This window comes from Pezoporus occidentalis, unplaced genomic scaffold (genome assembly GCF_034315485.1).
Source record: "Pezoporus occidentalis ecotype Australia unplaced genomic scaffold, CSIRO_AGI_Poc_V1 ctg73, whole genome shotgun sequence".
NCBI classification, from domain to species: Eukaryota; Metazoa; Chordata; class Aves; order Psittaciformes; family Psittacidae; genus Pezoporus; species Pezoporus occidentalis.
In genome coordinates, this window is record NW_026916082.1 from 1,773,593 (window position 1) to 1,789,766 (window position 16,174).

General features: G+C 45.8%; 1 protein-coding gene across 3 annotated transcripts in view; it reads right to left on the bottom strand.

Moving 5' to 3' along the window:
• The window catches only part of SH3PXD2A (SH3 and PX domains 2A), a 261,573-nt gene that overhangs the window by 142,099 nt on the left and 103,300 nt on the right, over positions 1-16,174 (bottom strand). For all 3 annotated transcript variants that reach the window (XM_062601872.1, XM_062601873.1, XM_062601871.1), the window contains exons 4-5: positions 14,569-14,645; positions 4,178-4,269 (exon numbers count right to left, since the gene is read on the bottom strand). In XM_062601872.1, coding sequence (XP_062457856.1) covers positions 4,178-4,269; positions 14,569-14,645 — 169 coding nt within the window. The remainder of the gene's footprint in view (positions 1-4,177; positions 4,270-14,568; positions 14,646-16,174) is intronic.

The following is a 16,174-nucleotide window of genomic DNA, read 5'->3' on the forward strand; positions in this document are numbered from 1 at the left end:
TTTTAGACTGAATCCAGACTCAGAAAGGAAAAGCAAACTCCCACGAGTGGTCTGGCTGTGATATTTTGAACCTGACTGCAAAAAAGCTCTAAAAGCAGCAGACCATGTGCAATGTCTAATTGATTAATCCCACTCTTTGGGAATTAATGTTATTTCTAGTGAAAAAGAAACATTAAAAAAATGGGTTGGTTTGTTGATTATGAGCCCTGGCCCGACCTCAGCCTTGAATTTAAATCCCCAGTAGAAGCCTGAAATTAATCCACCTCTGGCTTAGTTATCAGTAATTATAATTATTAACAGAAGTATCCAGTAAATGAATGGCTTTCAGTGACATGGTGTTTTAACTTAGAATAATGGATAACTAAAAGTGCACTTCCTTCTTACCTCACAGCATCCTTTCCCATAGCAGGCAGGATCTCATCTTTAAATGGGCATGGTAAATGACATAAGCCCAGCCATTTGCTTATATATATACAGGCATTTGCTCAAATGCTAAAATTCTACATATTACCAAGCTGAGCAGTTGAAAAGTGCTCCTCCTGTACCAGAGTTGATGGCTTGAAACTTGATTTTTCTGCAGCTAATCAGCTGAGCGCAGCAAGAGCAGCAGAAGCAGCTGCCCTGGGAACACTGGCACCGGAGCTCCAAGCCCTGCCTTGTCCATCAGTGCTCCCAACACGTTGCAAAGGCCATGATTTCAGCATGTGAAATGGTCCGAGAGACATCCCAGGCTATCCCACAGTGGGATTTTGTGTCCCGCTATAGTCCTCTAATTCAGCATGAAGGAAACCTGCTGCTGGAAGCTGTCTGACCTGGAGCTAGCTCTACTAGCAGAAGCAGACTCAGAGGAGACCATCAGCTAGTTCAAACACTGTGATTTCTGGAGACATCTCTCCAGCTATCTGCCTGTAAACTGCTGTACCCAGAAGAGGCTTAATGGAGCTGAAAGGAATACCTTCTGCCAATTGTCACAGGACTCGAAAGCTTGGACCATCACCAAAACAGGAAACAGAAAACCTAAGCTGAGAATCCAACCAAACAAATTGGCTGGATTATAACCATGTTGGGAAAGCCCAGCTTTTATTACAGCTGGACTGCATGCTGCTCAGCACTGCAGGCAATAGGAGCACAGCAGCAGTAGGAAATGACCCTGTAGGGAGCAGCCTGCAAGCCAAACACAGCATAACCCAGAGAGGACGGTACACAGAAACAGACTAGGGCAGATGAAGAGTTATAAGGAAGAAGCTGGGAACACATCTGTAAAAGTGCCTAAGGGACTACAGGAAAATGTTGGTTTCTTTAGGACAATAGGACCAGAAGTGAAGGGCACAGCTTCGCACCTGAATTACTGCAAGTGCATCCTTGTGAGTCATGGCTCAGCCATTAAGGGCATGGATACCTCTCTGCAGATCCGCTGCAAGGTAAACCAGACTTCATGTCTCCTCCCTCAGAGTTTAAGCTTCCATGTTTTTCTGGCTGGGAGCACGTGCTCAGTCAGTGCTCTGCAGACATGCAATAACTCAATGGACTCTCTCGGCTCAACAACCCAAATGCCCACGGAATTAGTTAATTAATGCCTCCTGAAAATTAGTTAATTAAACTCTAGGTCAGGCTTTGTCTTAAGAGGCTGAGCTGCTGCAGAAAAACAGAGCAGGTGATCATGAAACTAAAGACCATCGCATTGTGCACAGAGAGAAGACAAGGAGCACAAGCGACTCCATTCTGCCATCCCTCAGTGGCTGAGTCCCTTGCTTTAACCTAACCAACTGAATGTCATGTCTATTCTGATATATCAATATATGGTAGCCAACTCCCCACTTAGGGCTAAAAGAAGCAGCTGAAGAAATAGATACAATAATTAGGCTAGTCTGGATGTTGTTCCAGGCTACACTCCTACCCCTCCCAGTGAGATGGACCATGAGGTCCAGGAAAGACTGAACGCACAGGGCTTGGGCACCACTAGCTCACTGCTTCTGCAGGGGCCTGGCAGAGTAGCAAAATGAAGGAATAAACTGGGGATTTCTCTGGCTGATCATACTCCTTCCTGCAGTGACTGCTGAGGCTGAGAATCGCCCTGGAGGTGTCCTTTCCCCAGACCCTACGCAGTGATGCAGTGAGCCCCCAGATCTCCTCCCTTCCCCCTCAGTTCACAGAAGAAAAACACTAAGATGTTTCTGTTGGCATCTACATCACCTTTTTGCAGAGACTAATCTTCAGTTTCAACAATACATCTTTTGTGAAATGCTTCCAGCAGAAACCTTAGACACCTTCCCTAAGATCTGTTTGCTTACAGAAGACGAGGTAAGATTTGTTTAAACCCTTCTAGATTAATGTCTTGCAGACATTAGTGAAGTGAGATTTAATCAGGTTATTGTTCTACATTTTCCAGGGAAATAAATCACACTTATTACTAGGTTGGAATAAGATGCAAGGCTTGTGCTTAGCACATTTAGTCTTTTTTGTTTTTCCGGGGCGAGGAGGAACAAATGGGTAACTTGAAAGTTGCTGCAAGGTTGTTGAACAGGGAGCTCAACAAAAGGCCCCCAATGACTTGTAGGAGAGTAAAGTGAAAGAAAGCCATAATGGCCAGTGCCAGCCTAGGGATGTGCCTTGGTTCCCCTTCCCTGCCTTGCAGATGTCCAGTCCTGACTCTGATTTTACTCAGATGTAATGCCATAGGGTCCATATCAATACAGAAATCAAATAGGAATCTAAACCAGCATTTAAAGCAGACTTGCAATGTCCACTTGAGATCCTCCAGGGGAGCTCTTCCATAAACCTGAGGACCTCAGGCCTCTTCTGAGTGCCTGCTTCTACCTGGCACAAGGGAACAACTCCTTGCATCACAGGGGTGTTGTGGGATCAAGCAACATTTGCAGACCTTCTTACAGACCCTAAATGGAAACTGTAATAGTCAGCAGGTGTAGCCATATGCTGCTGCAATGGTTTTGAACTTTGCAGTATGTGTTTAACAATGAACATACAACTGTATTTACTTTGGCATTTTTCTAAAACAAGGCTGGCTACACAATAAAAAACAGCTTTTTTTCCCTGACCTTTGATTCAAAATCTGCTTTTCATTCAAAAAAAACCCAATCCACCAAACCCAAAAGACTTCGCTCTCAGCTATACTAGCAGTGTTTTCTTTAGCACAAATGCTAATACATCCCCTTGTATGAAATCATGTATGTGCAAAAGGCAAAGTTTGGGAAGTCAAACAGCAAGGTCCTCTCCTCTCCACCAGCACAGGAACAGAAAGCTGAAGCCAATACAGGTCTTTCCGCTAACTACAGGTTTGTGTGCAGTGAAGTGGCCAAACCCCAAAAGGTTTACATCCATTTCCCTTTGCTCAATGGGCTCTGCCAACACTGGAGAAAGCAAATTACGGTAACACAGCCTGTAATCAAGTTTCAAATTGTGCAACAAAGCAGCAGAATGGGACAAAACACAATGGGACCAAGTCAAACTCTTACTGTGGAGCACAATAAAATATATCCTGTTTTCTATGACGGAGAAAAGGAAATATCAGGCGAGGCAACACAGTTGCTTGTAAATACCCTCCTGCCAACGCCTGCCCTGGCTAAATTAGTCCTCTGAACCCTGACTGCATCAGCATGAATCAGTCTGTCTGCTCCAAGGTAAAGGCTACGATTCTGTTTCGTGTTCAATGGGAACTCTTCTCCCAGCCTTTTCTTGGCTTCCTGCTGAGGAAGAACAGGCTCTCCAGGTACAGTCTTGGATCTGGACCACGATCTTGCTCCCTTCAGATAACTAAGTATCTCTGGGCAGGAGTGCATTTAAAGAAGCAGCTGGTAATTATGAGCCAAGTGCTTACTGGCAGGATTTCCCCCTGCTGCTGAGCCAATGCTTTTGAGAACTAAATGACTCTTTGGTGATAATTATCAGGTAAAACCCACAAGCCAGGGGAGGTTCCCCCATTAGAACCATCAGCAAGAAACAATGCAAAGGTGGGTGGAGGATGGCTGAGGGTTGCTTGACTCCCCTGTCCTCCACACACCCAACACAGTTGTATGTAATTGCTGGGCATTTTCTAGGTACTGCTTGAAAGCTACAAAATCTGTTCCCACACCTACAGCAGTAATAAAAACAAATGACCTTTTCTTTTCAGCTTGTCAAAATGAACTGAACAGCACTGGGAATCCATCACAGCACTTACTCTTTTGGAGGGTTAAGGTCTTCTGGTCGAGCCTCGAAGAACCTGAAGACTTCATCACACTGTGAAATGTGAGGAGGAAGACGGACCAGTGCCTGCAAAATATAACCAGGAGAGAGAACCACTTAGAGCTGTCAAGTTCAAAACATGGCCTCAAACATCTAAACTACCAAGAAAGAGGAGGCAAAACAGTCCTGACGGGGGCAAAGGAATACAAAAGGGAAGCATCACATCTGGCTGCTTACTTGAGAAGAACGGAAATAGCATGTCTCAGCTGCAAATGTCAAGTTGGATGAAATGAATTGAGACAAGGATTGGTTCTTAGAGTCAGGTAGTGTAAATTTTTTGCCATGTGCACAAGAGGAGATTTTGGTCTACCTGTGTACAACCGTAACAATGAGTAGATAAGTGCTCTGTGGCTGGCACAGTCTCCGTGCCATGTGTTTGAACAATACCTCAAACAACATGGTTAGAGCTTACAAGCTTTATGTCAGTGCACACAAATTCAAGCAATGAAAACCCACAGACTCAACACCAACTAATACAGCAGGTTAATGTGCTCCATAAATCTTTCTGTTAAGCAATGTCAGCACAAAAAGTGGCGTTTGTTAAAAAAATCCAAACATTCCCAAATCAAACAACAATTTGCTCTGAAGCTAACAGGAAAGGAAGTTTCGTTAAATGTCTGAAAGAAAAAGAAACCAAACACCACCAAAATCACAGAAAGGGCACTTTTGTCTTCTGTCTGAAGACAATTTTACAGCACATCTTGGCTAACAGTGTCCATGTACTCTGCTAGGCACAGGTATGCAGCACTTGCTGCATTCAGCAATAAGTACAATTTGGGAAGCAACTACATTATGCTGAAGCATACTGGAAAGCAAGACTTCAAAACAGTGAGACAAGCACACAAGGTAGAAATGTGCTATGAAATTGCTGATCAGATTCTAAAGCTGGTGCCGACAGAAGACAGAGCTGTCCCCAGCCCAAGGAGATAAGACATGAGATTGCCTCCAGAAATGATCAGTAGGAGAGGAAAAGAGGTTGGAATTCACCTTCTCCTGTGCTAAGTTACATTGAAAATAGGCCACAGTTTAAATATAGACCAAGCTTCTCAGAGGTGCTGTAAACCTGTTTGACAAAATGAGATTGTCTGGCTCTTCTGGTAATTGAAAGATAGATGAGAAACCAGAGCTAAATGTACGTACATTAGGGTGAACTGGTTATACTAACCCAGGAGACATCTGACTGATCTTGGTCAGACACACCAGAAAGTCCAGCCAAAGCATGAAGGCAGGAACGGGCAGCTGGCTACCCTCACGGCTGTTTTTAACCGCGCTTTAGAAGTGGCCAGCTTTGTTTCCTAGACCATTCCTGCTTGGGGATGTGAAGGAAAAGAGCTGAAAAATTAAAAATTCCTCCTCTGAAACTGCACGTGTCCAGTATTTGATGATGGGGTCTTTTTTGAGGTGGCCTGAAAATCGAAGCCAAGTGCTTCCACACATACAGCTCTCTTTCCCTGTCTGAGGGATGTTATAACAGGAGGAAGATCCATTTAATATCAGCAGGTGTATGAAGAATGAGGCCCTGGCCTTTGGTCACATGGAAATGCACTATAGAGCCGAAAAACGTACCTCGCAATAAGGAAGCAGCATGAGATGCAGAAGCTGGGCAACAACTCAGTGTGCCCAAGTGCTGGGGCATGTGTACAGAACACTACTGCTTGCTGCACTAACAGAGGATGAAACATAAGAGTTGGAAAACTCAAGTGCTCTAATTTGAATGAAGAATGCCCTGGTTGCCACTGATACCTACTCAATCTTGCCTGAAAGCATAAGAAAGGTGTGAGCTCTCTGTCCTTATTCCTCGTGCATAAATGCAGCTGGCAAATTAGGACTAACACTGGGAAGTCAAGAACCACCCAGGAATAGCAACAATCACAGCATGTTGAAAGAGAAATGCCTCACCAGCACAGTAAAACAAGGACATAGACAACATTACAGCATGTTTTATTCATGTGTGTCTCAAGCAGGAGACAGACATAGAGAAGCAATGTTGTCTAACCAACAGTGGATGGGGCTGAGATTTAGTGATGGCTCTATTACTAACACCCTTCTCTGTTCAGGCAGGCTACTTAACCTCTTTCTGTCAAATTCAGCAGGGGTATATCTTCAGTCACCCATTTACAATGCTGAGCAATAACACTTACCTAATCTGTAGAAAGGTTATGAGGCTCAGATATTTAATATCTACAGTGTGTTTTGAAATCTCAAAGGGCTTGAACTTGTGCAGTCAAATGGGGCAAGAGCAAGCACTGCAAATGATACGTATCATTACCAGAAAAACACAAATACCCAAGTTATACCTATCACAGGGGGTCCTGGACATCAGACGCCTTCTCAGAGAGTCACCACTTCCCCACAGGTCAGAGGTATTCACCCTTCCCAAAAACCAGGCTACAGATGTCAATACTGAACTGGAGTATAGAGTGGGTTTTCAGTGATGGAGGAACACAAATACTACCCAGCTACCCTGGAGATTTGTGTTTCTAACTAAAGGGAAGCTTTAGGAAATCCAAACCTGCCTGAATCATTGCCCTGCTGCCTGGAAATCTCCAGGAGCACTGTGGTTCTGCTGGGCCAAAGGGGGATAACTGAAAAGCACCTCGGTGACTCCAGGCTTTTGCAGGCAGGGGATCAAAATCAGCCAAAGTCATTTCCACACCCAACTATCCACCTTCCCACCCTGGGGCAGGACTGGCTCTCCAGCTTCTGAATCACCTCCCAAAGTGCTGCAATTTTCAGCCCTGTGCGCAGAGGTGGAATGAAATCCACCAGGTAGTAACTTGCCATTGCATGTTTTTTGGGGAGGCTCAGGTGTAAAGTCTTTAATTTGTTTTTGTTAAAGAACAAAACCCTAAAAAGGGATAAAAAACAGTGAAAAAAAGGAGAAGAGAGTGCAAACGGGGGTGTAAAACCAGGCAGAGCCAGTCTATTGATTTTGGACAGTGGCAGGGAGCAGCAATGCTGTTTTGAGAAACAAATGTCTCTTCAGCCAACACACAACATCCACCCAGGAGCAAGCCAAGTCCAATGCGATTCCAGCAAGCAAACAAAAAGTGCATTGAGAGGAGAGGAGGGACACTGCTGACACTCTGAAAGGGGAAAACACACACTTCTGGCATTTCCAGCAAGACGGTCCAGGGCAGAGCTGCATCAGCCTGAAGGAGAGACTGCAGGGTCAAGGAAAGAAGGTTGAAGAAAAAGAGGGAAACTGATGGTAAGAGGGCAGAAAGGACAGGGAAATGACATTCTTCCTGGGCTGTGGAAACCAGAGGTAAATGCACACAGTTACAAACGGCAAGCATCCAGAGACAGCAAGGAATTTGCACGGGAAAGGTGAGAGATAAAAAGTGCCAGTGAGCAGAATTCAGCCTTGCACAACTGTCAAGTACTATCAGTAATAGCATGTTTTCCTCATTCAGCATGCAAAGGCGGATGTGCACTGCTCAGACCTGACACGCTCCCTAGGAGATAGGCTTTTATGTGTCATTTCAGCCTGCAACGATGTCCGTCTCTCTATATGAGAGGTTTCAGACAGTCTCACAGAGTGGATGATTCAAAAGGCTATTGAAAAGCTTGAATGTCAGGCAGCGCACAAGCAGGCAGCCCTTGGTGCTGGGCATGGCCGGCTGGCTCCTCACACAGTGCCAGCTCATCCTCAGGCAGGCTGCTGCATGCCACACACACCTCTTGAAACAAACAGAGCACCCATTGCTTAAGTTTACATGAACTGGAAACAGTTCCATGCACTATATTACAGCTCAGCTCAAAGGCTTCATGGAATACACGCACATGGGTGTAAAACCACGCAAGCACTTGCAACGATGCACCGAGTGCTGTGTGCTGCATCTATGCAGATACATTTATAAAAAACAGATGCACAGACATGTATATGTAGAGATCTGTGTTCAGTTCTGGGCTCCACAATACAAGAAAGACGAGGAGCTACTGGAGAGGGTCCAGCAGAGGATGGTCAGGGGTCTGGAGCATCTCTCTTATGAGGAGAGACTGTAGGAGCTGGGCCTATTTAGTCCAGAGAAAAGAAGACTGAGATGGGGATTGCATCAGTGCATACAAATATCTCAAAGGTGGGTGCCAGGAGGATGGTTCCAGCCTCTCTTCAGTGGTGCCCAGTGACAGGACAAGATGCAATGGCCGTAAACTAAAACATGGGAAGTTTCACCTCAACATAAGGATGAACTTCTTTACATTGAGGGTGGCAGAGCACTGGAAGAGGCTGACCAGGGGGGTTGTGGAGACATTCTGGTTGTCTGGAGATATTCAAAACCTGCCTGGATGTGTTCCTGTGTAACCTGCTCTAGGTGGCCCTGTCTTGACACTGGGGGTTGGACTGGATGATCTCCAGAGGTCCCTTCCGTCCCTAAACATTCTGTGATATACAGCGTGTATGTAGGCATGCGTGTGTATACACACGGAATACTATTCATCCCATTGACCTATATGTGTCTAAAATGAGAGACTGGTCACACTTGTCTATCAACTTGTATAATTGCTAGAGAAAGATCAGCACCTTCAGGGGGTGCTTAGTCTACCCCACCATGGACGTCTAGCTCTGGATGGGGTGAATCATTGATTGTGTCTCCCCACAGCCTGTTGAGGCAGTTTAGATTCATAGCTTTTAAATCACTAATGTGGAGTGGGGTTAATCCCAGCTCTGCACACTAATACCCAGAGCCAGCTGATAGTACTGCATGGTTATGACTCCCTGACTTTTCACATGAAATATCCTGTTCTCAGTTGTTTATTGCTTTCATTAACATTAATCATGATTAGTGCCAGATGTTTGGGAATGGTCATGAGTCCAGCAAGAGGGAAGGTGCAATTAAAGTAGTTAATTTCTGAGAACAGAGAAATAAATTGTTTCACCTATGTGGAAACACTTTCCTGTTCTGTTGTGAGCCTCAAGTAACTCTAGGCTTGAACTCATAGCACCTGAAGTGTGGAGGTTGGATGGCAAACATTGACAGTCAGAGAGGTGACAAGTGCATGGTGGTGACTCAGAATGGAAAAGAAGTGGGGAGATATAGGAATAAGTAATGACAGGAGGAGGAAAGAGGCTGCAGAGCTTCGGAAATAAGTGGGACGCAGAAGGGCTTTGAAATGGAAGGACCATAAGGGAATGGAAAGCACGGCTCTACTCCAGGTGCTGAGAAGGGTGTTGCAAATAATTAAGTCTCATTACTGCAGCTGGTCTAAATGCATCAGGATTCTGAAATGTAGATTAAAAACCTAAAGTTTGAAAGTCTTCCACTTCAACTCGTTCATTCTTGACCAGGACTATTACTCCATCTTCAATCAACACTAGCTCAGTTTTACAATGGATAGAGAGAAACATCTGTGCATCTGTCTTGATGGGTTCAAGAATTAAAACCTGAAAGAGAGGCAGGGCTAAGAAACCAAGAGGGAGCTAATTATGGTTTTGAAGCATGGTCTCTCAAGTTGTGAACATTAATAAAAGTGATCAGTATTTCCTGGCACTGATGTGACTTGCTCCTCGAATTTTTATTTAGGTGATGTGCATTTGGGTAGTCCAGGGTCACTATAGGAAATCCCATCAGTTTCTAATTAAAGCCACCTCCAGTCAGGACAGCACGGAGGCATGTCACCAATACAGGTGTTCATGACAGTGGGGCTTCACATCTTAAGAACTTCCATGCACAAAGATGCTTCCTTCAATTAGGACCAATGCACACAAAGATGCAAGTCTGCAAATGCTGGCCTGAGTCTTCCCAGAGGGCTGTGTAAGGGCAGTGCAGTGGTTTTGTGAACCACTGACATGAGAGGTCTTTCTTGAATACAGGACAATATATACTGGACAAACACACACCAGAGGTGTGCTTGAGAAGTCAAAAGCTTAATAAATAAAATGCCCCTGGCAAGGGCAGGCTATGAAACTGCTCTTTCTTTTACATTGGCAAAAAACCCTAAACAAATTCAGAAAACCAGGCCCAATGAGCCCAGAAGACCTTAAGTCACACTAAACTAATTCCAAGCCTACAGCTAAGAGGAAAATCATTCAGAGATACCAACTCCAGTGGGCAGCACACATTTACTGGCAAAACACAAGTTTGTTTGGTAACTCACTCAGGTTACTGCTAAGAGCACCCAGACTGCACTTTCATGTTTACAGATGGGAAAAGTCCTGGAAATCTTCCCCTCTGTCCCCCACTCCTCTGTTTTTCATTGCAACTTCAAAGTTTCTTGAGGCCAGAAGAAAAACACTGGCCTGACTACCTCTGCGATGGCATTTCTCTAAGCTGGTACAACGCAATGAAGAATCGCCCATGTGTGAGGAGTTTGGAGGCCCATACTGTAAGGTCCAGAGGGCTCATGGCCCTGATAAAGAACATTCTGCAGACCTCCCTTTACTGCCAAGCATCACCACAAACTCTCTGCCTGTCACTGCTTCTGTGGCCGGTGCAGGAGCCAACACCACAAACAGCAGAAGTCAGACCTGCTCCTCAGCAGTGCAAATCACCGCGCTCTGTCAGAGACAGCCTGCAAAAACTAAACAACAAATGGTCGAGCATTTGCACCGCTATTTGCCAGGGCCCATCTGTGCTTTGTCTTTCCAAGGCAGGTGAAATAGATGGAGAACCTTCATCTGACAAAAAAAAATTACTCTGAGCTTTGCATCTGAACCTGCCTCCCCCCTCTGCTTCCTCACAGATTCCAGCGGACAGAGGTCTATTGTCTCATGTATCCATTCTATTATCCCACGTCACATTTTCTCCATCAACTTCACCCACATCATTCCAGCGTAATTCCCTAAATTTTTCAAAATCAAGCATGTTGCCTGCCTACTCACTTTAGAACTAGCATGGGACATGAGCTTTGCACCCTTCTGTTGTAGAAACAGGACTGAACTTGTCAAAGTTATGCTCTCGCTCTACAGTTCTATACAATTCCCTAAAGGGTCAAAACATCCACTGGCCAGAGGAAGAAATACAGAAAACAGATAACGTTTTCAGAGTGATCCCACTCTCAAGACAAGCACATGCAAAAGTGGCTGCTACAAAGTGGGAAATGGTAATAAGTAATATTATTTGATAAGCCGAAAGAAATTTAAAATCCCTTTTACACCAAGAGGGGATTCACTGCACTGCACTTCAGCATTCCAAAAGTTAGCATTGGGTCACAAGTTAGCAAGTCACCCAGATTCCCTCTGTAGTTAACAGCTGAATGGAGAGAGAGCCTGTATCTGGCTCAGGCTGGCGAAGTGAGGCCACTCTGGTTCAGTCACCACCCAATTCACAGCTTGCTGTCATTCCTGGTTAACTGCATCTGGGATGGGAAGATTACAGTAAGGTTACAAAGGCCATGTTCCCAGAATCCCTCTAAGTGGTGACTTTCCGTGAAGGTAGCAAGAAAGCAATTTTAAGCCTCTGCTAAGCTCCAGAGATGAAATCCTGTCCCTGCTGAAGGTCTGTAACAGATCTACCACTGACTTCACAGCACCAAGAAGCTCTCCTTCTACAAGGTACATTTATTGTACCTTTGAAGTCCAGTGCCTGATTCACATAATTATTCTCAGTCTTGTGGACTTTCATATCCTGGGCCAGGTTTGGAATAGCAATAGCACAGGACAATTATTCTTTGAATAAATGCAAATTGGATGAACCATAAAACTTCAAAAGAAAATGTTACTCTAATAAAATATGCAGACTTGGAAGAGGCATGAGCTGCAACTTTCAGCTCCCTCTGTTTACTATTTACACAGGTTGCCAACTGTATGCTATGGGATTTAAGAATGACTGGGAACTTCCCATGTCAGACAATGGCATTACCAGCTACCATCTTCATTTACTCTCTGTAATTAGAAGGAAGCTGTAGCAGAAGGTGAAGAAATCAGCCCATAACTGGATCTGATGACAGGCAGGACATCATAACTACTTCTATACTGTTATTGGATTGCAGTGATAGGACAAGGAGTAATGGGTTCAAACTTAAACTGAGGAAGTTTAGATTGGATATAGGGAGGAAGTTCTTTACTGTGAGGGTGCTGAGGCACTGGAATGGGTTGCCCAGGGAGGTTGTGAATGCTCCATCCCTGGCAGTGTTCAAGGCCAGGTTGGACAGAGCCTTGGGTGACATGGTTTAGTGTGAGGTGTCCCTGCCCATGGCAGGGGGGTTGGAACTGGATGATCTTAAGGTCCTTTCCAACCCTAACTATTCTATGATTCTGTGATTGAAGAGGGGTACAAGCTTGCCTACCATCCACAGCGGACACCGTTAATGTCTAGGCATGGGTTTGGAGTCAAATGAAGGGAATGGAAAAAAACCTTGGCAGTACTTTGCTGCCCAGGACCAGCCGAACACTCACCTACCTGCAGCCCAGGCTACTCAGACACAACCATGTTCATACGCACTACATCAAGATAATCCCAGGGGGACGGATGAATTAGCCAGGGCCTTTTTCCTTAAAGACCTGGCACTCCATGCAGAAAGACACAACAGAGGATGTAGCCCTCTCAAAGCACTCAGACATAAGATGCAATGCCTGGTCAAACTTTTCCATGACTACAAGCCTCAGTCTCCAGTGCCATCCAGATTTAAACAGTCCTGTCAGTGTTCAAGGCAATATTGGACAGGGCCTTGAGCAACCTGGTCTAGTGGGAAGCGTCCCTGCCCATGGCAGGAGGCTTGGAACTAGATGATCTTAAGGTCCTTTCCAGCCCAAACCATTCTAAAACTCTATGATCTTCTGCAGTGACGTACAAAGGCAAACTAAAGACAAATCACAGTAAACTGCACATGAAATAAAAAAGCACTGTATCAGGCACAAGAAACTTATAAGACAGAATTCACTGGAAGCTGTGATAATTTTCTGCTGCTACTGCTTGAGACAGGAAACACTGTGCTGGGGAAAACAGGGCTAACCCAAGGTGGCTGGGTCTATGCTCAGAAAAGCAGTGCCTATTAATAAATAGGTTAAGTAAACAGCTTAGCTTTGGGGAAGCACCCAGCCATCTCTCTGAGCTGGGCAGCAGCAGCAGGTCTGCCCCGACCCATCTGAAGCACAGTGAAGCCATTCTACCATTCTATGAACAGAGCCAGACTTCTCCAGAAGAGAAAAAAGGAAGCGAGGAGGGGGGTGGCAATCACAGTGCCACGGTGTCAACAAACGTGCCAGCACCGACACCACAACATACCCCTTGGTAGTGACCGGTGGGGCGCCAGTGGGCCTGGCAGGGTCGGGTCGGGTCTGTCTGTGGTGCAGACAATGGGGTTCCAGAGAAGGAGCTGCCCCACACACAAGTCACCGCATTCTCCACCACGCATCTGCTGGGTGAACCCTGACATCAGCCCTCACTGCGCGTCGCCGGCAGTTCCTGTCTGCAGGAGGGCGGCTGGGGACACAGTGAGACCCCGCATATTTGAGAGAGGGACGCTGAGCCGCAGGCAGGAAGACAGTGCGTTAATTGTCGCACAAGAAAGCCTGATCTCATGAGATAAGACTTTAATCACAGCTTCCTCGCCTGGGGGGTGCAGATGGCATGGGTTTCACCCCCCTGCCCCCCCGCCCCGCTGCCCCAGCACGCCTCGGGCACTTGGGCGATCTGCTCCCAATTTGGGGTGAGCGAATGTCTGACTGGAGAAGTTCTTGGGAATGTATTTTTTTCCCCTCCACCTGCTCCTCTGGCTTTCTAAAAACGGAAAGAAAAACCCATGGGAAATAAGAGAGGAAGTCTGGGGTTTGAATTATGCGCTGACTGACGCGTTCGATGCCTTTACAAAAAAGGGTATCTGCCTTGCTCAGAAATTACTTTTAATCTACTGTCAGAGCATTCTTGTCAAATCATAAACTCCAAACTAGAAAGGGAAGATTAGGTGACCTAACCTTCTCAGCACGGCTGTGCTTCTTGGTCCTGAAGTAAATCTCCAGGCTTTCACTCACCAGGAGAAACACTCCTGGAAGCCACCAGTCCCTACAGGGCTGAGCCAGCCTGCACTGCTCCTCATGCAGCACTGGGAGACACAGAGGCAGGGAACAGAAGAAAGCACCATCTTAGTTGTGCCTCTCTGCCTGATCAACTCCTACATTCATCAAGGCTGATGTAGAACTAATTTAGGGCAGATGAGACTTACAGTCTTAGTGACTAAATGAGGCATGAAGTTTGCAGGGGAAGATGCCACGAGGACCCTGGGAGCAAACAATGGCCTGTTTTCACCCGCTCTCTTAGTTTTGGTGGTGTCTGGGAAAGACCATCATTCCTTATGATGGACTCGACACAGATGAAGCTCTCAGAAGTATCCATAAGGGAAAGCCCAGTGCTGATGGGGTGCAAGATGCTCCCCCAGAGCTCTTACCCTGCAGTACTCATCGATGGGCTTCAGCCTCTTCACAGCTACATCTCGGACATGGCTCCTCCGGAACAGGATCTTGCCTGAGGAGGGAACAGATGAAAAAGGAGGGTTAGAGGCATTGCCTGCCATGTGGGATAACACAATAGCACCATGCAGATGGTCAGCAAACAGGGTTTCATCCCTGGCTCTAATCACGGCTATCAGCAGTGCCAGTGGCTGAGCTCTGCAACCTTGTTATGCTCTCAACGGAGGAGTCCTGGTACTGGAGAGGTTCACACAGCAGCAGCTTTGTGTGACTGCAGCCCCCCCATTGCTATGAGACAGACAGTGCAGCACATTGGGAAGAGGTGTGAGCAGCAGATCTACTCCTGCCCTTGGAGCAAACTGCACACAAACACACTGCGAGGGCAAGCAGGGGATGGATGCTGGACAACAGCTATAAAAGGGGCACGCATGGCACCTCTTGCAGCTGGATGTTGCTGGTCTTAAGTTTGCACAGGAGATGCAGCACATGGCCAGCAACTGCCACAGGCACAGCAGCTCTGTGAAACCTCAGTGACTGCCACCAAAATCCTGTTTGTGTGAGCTGCTGAAAGAGGACCACAGTGACTCACAGGCCAGTGGGAGGCTTTTGATTTCATCCTGTAGATAGCGCAAATTTGGCTTCTTTTCAGTGATGGCATTTTCCTGGAATGGACTGGTACTACGTTATGACTCCCTTCTACTTTGAGGCTGTTCTGGCACATCCATGCTGCCAGTGCAGGGAGCATGGCTGGGGTTGGATGCAGGCTCCATCTGCACCCCATGCCTGCCCGCGCAGCTGCCTCCCACTGCGGATGCTCCTGCTCTTGCAAGCAGACAAACCACACAGCCAGCTCATGAGCAAATACAAGGCTGTTGGTGGCAGAGCCCTTATAAATCTACAGAGGGAAACCAAATAACAGAAGGAAAATAAACAAACTCTCTTTTTTTTGAAAGGAAGAAAACCCAATAACCTCAGTGTCCTTACTGGGTGACATTTCTGCAAGCAGTTAAGATTAAACAAGCGGCTGGGTTTTGTGTGAAACTGATTGTAACAAAGTTTATCAAAATAATCTAGAAGCTGAATTTCCCCACACACAAGGAGTTGGTCATAGAGTTGGTATTTTTTTGGCTAGAAGGGATTATATCTTCATATCCTTTTTTGGTGGTTTTCTTCCCTTTTTCTTTTGTGCTGTATTTCTTCCAATGTAATAAGACAGGAATAAATTATATGTTCTCTTGCGGGGGAAGAAAACAGTAACTGCCAGCATTATTTAGTCCATAAAACGTCTGCATAAGAAAACCACTGACATATATACCGCTCCCTGCTCCAAACTTCTTCTGCCAATAGGCAAATACGATACTCATCCATAGATCACAGGATAAGAAAACAGACTAGGAAATGAAATCAGAAGCAAAATCTGAATATGTGGTTGTGATTACACGAGCTGAGAGGTTAATGAAATGGCAGCCTTTAACAGTCCAGTATCAGAGGCTCTAAACCCTTCCAGATTCTGTCCCTTTTGGTTGCCTTTTCCCCCATAGCTGCTAATTTGGAAGGTGATAAAACCTTTTGTTTCAGACAGGA